At 46.8% G+C, this 5000-nt stretch overlaps 1 protein-coding gene across 2 annotated transcripts in view; it reads right to left on the bottom strand.

Annotated features, from left to right (window-relative positions):
• LOC120029002 (ephrin type-A receptor 4) overlaps positions 1-5000 on the bottom strand; it is a 79988-nt gene that overhangs the window by 46598 nt on the left and 28390 nt on the right. For both annotated transcript variants that reach the window (XM_038974287.1, XM_038974288.1), the window contains exon 4: positions 1-112. This exon is cut by the window's left edge and continues 44 nt beyond it. In XM_038974287.1, coding sequence (XP_038830215.1) covers positions 1-112 — 112 coding nt within the window. The remainder of the gene's footprint in view (positions 113-5000) is intronic.

Below are 5000 nucleotides of genomic sequence, written 5' to 3'. Positions count from 1 at the left end.
CCCTTGTCACAGGCACAGGATGTGGATCCCTCTCTGACAGAGTAGCTGTGGAGAGGACACTTGGAGCAGGCACCGTCTGTGGCCAGGGCACGGTAGTAGCCAATCTTACAGGCTGCAAGAACACAGATAGCGAGGGAGACAAAGTCAGTCGGCAGGGAACTCTCACAGGTAGTACACACCACAAGATAGTAAAACCACTCACTGTGTAATGCTGCTCTCTTTCCATCATATCTATCTCTCTCTCTCTGGCTTTCTATTTCTCCTTCTCTTGTTGGGCGATTCAACAAGCTGACTGAGGTTTCTATCTTCTATTCATTTTCTCCAGCTCTACCCATCTGTCATCATTTTCCTCCTCTGAAAGCCAGACATTTCACCAATGCCCTATGGCTGGCTATCATCAGACTAATAGAGAAGAGAGAAGTTACCACACAAGAGTTACAAAAAATATCACATAACCGCCCCTCCTCCCTCTCTAGAATTAAACTATGCTTTATTGGCAGGGCTGCAATGTGCAATGTACACAAAGCCATGGGCGTTACAACACAATTAACAAACAAATGTCACCTCTTTTTGCCCAGTGTCTCCTCTGAGCCAGGTTCTCAGTCCATAAGGCCTACACTACACTACACCTCACTACACTACACATGCCTCAAATTGTAACCTAGGTGACACTTTTCTGACTCTGGCGAAGGTTGGTGCTACCCTTTCCTCTTGATTGACAGCTAAATCTGAGATCTCGGCTTTCAAGGAGTTCCTCTCGACTGTACCCGTTTCCATAAAATCTGGGAAGTCTAGAGGGTTGCATTTCACCCAAGAGCACTGGACCAGAAGAGGAGGACAAAAGATGGGTTCTGTGAGAGGTGCGGTTCAGACAGCCAGGATACCGATTGGGCCAAGTAGCCTGTCAATCACTGAGTCCTTGGCAGGACCAGCAAATGGCATTGAGCCCTGGGGCCGGAGGTATAGGAGAAGGGGAGGTGTGTGTTCTGTGTGGGTGGAGAGGGATCGTTTCCCCATAGAATAAAAGTGTGTAATTATCTGAGTGTTTTTATACAAGGCTGGGTAAGTCCATCAGTCCCACAAAGTCCCAAAAAGGCATTCAAAGGCATGAATTTGTAAATCCATATTCATAAATTCATGAGACAAAACACAAACACTTTGAGTAGTGTTCAAAACAAAGTCCCACATGCATCCACCACACTAACTCAAAGTCCCACATGCATCCACCACACTACCATAACTCAAAGTCCCACATGCATCCACCACACTAACTCAAAGTCCCACATGCATCCACCACACTACCGTAACTCAAAGTCCCACATACATCCACCACACTAACTCAAAGTCCCACATGCATCCACCACACTAACTCAAAGTCCCACATGCATCCACCACACTAACTCAAAGTCCCACATGCATCCACCACACTAACTCAAAGTCCCACATGCATCCACCACACTAACTCAAAGTCCCACATGCATCCACCACACTAACTCAAAGTCCCACATGCATCCACCACACTAACTCAAAGTCGTGCCGTTTCACACAGACACTCACACACACAAAGAACACACACACACAAGAAAGTCCACAAACCCCAAAAAGTGAGGGAAATCCCTTACTCTGAGCCACAATAATGAAACTGGGCTCCTTTCCCTGTGTGTCTTCCTCTCCCTCCCCCGTTAACATTAGCTAGCCACAGGATTAGCGTAGCCTCTGGTATCCCCCAGCCCAGCCCAGCTCAGCCCAGCCCAGCTCAGCCCGGCTTGCTACTACATGCTGAGTCTTTATCTCCTCATCCCCTCCCAGTCAATCAGCTCCAATCCCTGCCGCTTCACCAGCTAACGCTCAGCTCTAAGGTCCTCTTTGATTCACGCCGGCAGGGGTTAGAGGAGAGGAGAGCCTCTAGTCTTCTTCTCACAGTGGAAGACAGAGGGGAGAATTAAAACGGAAGGTGCTTTGTGTTATCTCTCTATCTGTTCAGGATCTTTGACAATCTTTAACGCCAAAATGCGTCACAGAGGCACGACAGGGATGGGTATTGTGTTAAGGGGTTGTGACCGTTTGAGAGTTTTAAGAGAAACGTCAGGTTTAAGAGGGGGTTTTGTCAATGTGCTATGACCAGGAAGCTGACCAGGGGAGGCAGGGGGGAAGTCCAGCTGGTTTAGACTGATCACCCCTCACTGAAAGCTGGGGGGAGAGTTAATTGAGGTGCGTGCTTCTGGGTCTTTGAGCCACGGCCTCTGTGTAATGATAAAGAGAGGTTGAGAGTGGTGTGAGGAGAGATCTGAGGAGTTTATTACTCTGTGATAATCAATCTGCCCTGAGGTGACCTCCACTACCAAATAGTCACCGCCTTATTCTTCAGCAGAATTATTTGCAACCCTCAAAATCCCCCTTTGACATAGAGATCAGTTGGCATCTTCATTTGTGGTCTGGATTTTGCATCTTGGAAATAGTTTGAAAGCGTATGTCAACATAGAGAAGTGTTTATAATAGTTCCTTGCCCTGCGGATAGGAAAAGGCACTAGGAAGAGAGGGTGAAATCCTAGTAAAGCCAGGGAATTTGCTTCCCATTAGGAGTTGTTGTGTGTGCCTGTGTGTGTGTGTGTGTGTGTGTGTGTGTGTGTGTGTGTGTGTGTGTGTGTGTGTGTGTGTGTGTGTGTGTGTGTGTGTGTGTGTGTGTGTGTGTGTGTGTGTGTGTGTGTGTGTGTGTGTGTGTGTGTGTGTGTGTGTGTGAGAGAGAGAAAGAGACCACAATGCTGGGTGGTCTGGAAGACTGAGGCTTTACTAAGGAATCTCCCTTAAGACCACATGGATTTATCACCGCCCAGACCGGCCATGACCAACACGCACACAAACGCACAAACGCACAAACATGAACAGACACATACACACATTAACAGACACACACACAGAGAAATTCATATTTTTATTGAGTCTAGCTAAGGAGCCCTCATTATATCGTCTGATTCTCCATTAACATTCACACAACCTTCCCTCTGTAATAGTATTTTTCTCTATATCCCCATTTCCTTTTCCTCATGTCCCTATTCCTCTCTCCATCTCTCCTCCAACTCCTTCTCTCTCTCCCCATGCCTCCTTTCAGAGCGGTAGGGTTTTGTCAGGTGCCAGATCCTGGTGCCGGGAGATCAAAGGGACTGGTGACTTACTGTTCTATTCTGGAATGGCTCAAAATGGAATCCCTTATAGACTGGGACATTCCTCCCTTCATCCCTCTCGCTTCTTTCACTCATTCAACCCTCTATTGCTTTAGTATTTTCTTTGTCACCCTTCCTCACCCCTCTCTCCTCTCCTTGTGTTGTCTGTAAGCTGAAGCACATGTGGGGGTGTGGGATAAGGAAAGGGGGCTTCTGAGAGTTAACGAGTCATTTTGTCGGGGTGGTGGGGATTGTGTTGGTGAATTGGGCTCACCGTGTGAGACGATGGGAAAGTGGAAACATCTGTTCAAAACAAAACGGCCGACGCGACCATCTGCAAAAACCACACAAAAGCTGGCGATACAATGACAACTAACTACCTACACATCCACTGACTAAAACCTCAACAATGTTCTCCACACAATGACAACTACCTGCACATTAGTCTTCAAATAGCCCACAATATCTTCCACAGTAGCCTACTGAAATGCACTAACCCACACATCCAGCTACTAAAACTTCATCAACTGACCCGTATGCAAATCCTGGCAGATACCCACTCACCAGGCCACACAACAAAGCTTCCAAACCCTGGCAGATACCCACTCACCAGGCCACACAACAAAGCTTCCAAACCCTGGCAGATACCCACTCACCAGGCCACACAACAAAGCTTCCAAACCCTGGCAGATACCCACTCACCAGGCCACACAACAAAGCTTCCAAACCCTGGCAGATACCCACTCACCAGGCCACACAACAAAGCTTCCAAACCCTGGCAGATACCCACTCACCAGGCCACACAACAAAGCTTCCAATACACTCCAGACATAAAGCATGAGAGAAAGAACGACAGAACCCCATGAATAGCCAGCCAAAACCCCAGAATGCAACACACTAAACACACATAAACTGGGCTTGCCCAGACAGAACAATTGCTTCCTTTAAACCGAAGAATAATAAGGTTCAAACTATATCGTTTTCCCCTTTCTTCCAAATGCTTTGTTTTCTTTTGGTGCTGAAATTCAGTGGCTCTTGTCTCAGTCCTAAAAGACAGTGAGTGTTCTTCTGAAGGGGACTGAGGCATCCTCACAAAGCCTTTTCTTTCACAACAAAGCGATCTGTTTTCAAACCTGAGGGCAAAGAGAGACTCTCCTTCTTTCCTCTACCTTAAAGAGCCAGCATGTTCTTTTCAAACTACACTATATATACAAAAGTATGTGGACACCTCTTCAAATGAGTGGATTTTGGTATTTCAGCCACTCCTGTTGCTGACAGGTGTATAAAATTGAGCACACAGCCATGCAATCTCCATAGACAAACATTGGTAGTAGAATGACCTTACTGAAGAGGTCATTGACTTTCAATGTGGCACCGTCATAAGTTACCACCTTCCCAACAAGTCATTTCGTAAAATGTCTGCCCTGCTAGAGCTGCCCCGGTCAACTGTAAGTGCAGTTTTTGTGAAGTGGAAACGTCTAGGAGCAACAACTGCTCAGCCACGTAGTGGTATGCCACACAAGCTCACAGAACGGGACTGCCGAGTGCTGAAGTGCGTAGCAGTAAAAAAAAAAAATGTCCTTGCCCGAATGCATAGTGCCAACTGTAAAGTTTGGTGGAGAAGAAATAATGGTCTGTGGTTGTTTTTCATGGTTTGGGCTAGGCCGCTTAGTTCCAGTGAAGGGAAATCTTAACGATACAGCATACAATGACATTCTAGACAATTCTGTGCTTCCAAATTTGTAGCAACAGTTTGGGGAAGGACCTTTCCTGTTTCAGCATGCCAATGCCCCTGTGCACAAAGCGAGGTCCATGCAGAAATGGTTTGTCGAGATCGGT

This window comes from Salvelinus namaycush, chromosome 34 (genome assembly GCF_016432855.1).
Source record: "Salvelinus namaycush isolate Seneca chromosome 34, SaNama_1.0, whole genome shotgun sequence".
NCBI classification, from domain to species: Eukaryota; Metazoa; Chordata; class Actinopteri; order Salmoniformes; family Salmonidae; genus Salvelinus; species Salvelinus namaycush.
This window is presented reverse-complemented; position numbering and strand designations above follow the sequence as displayed.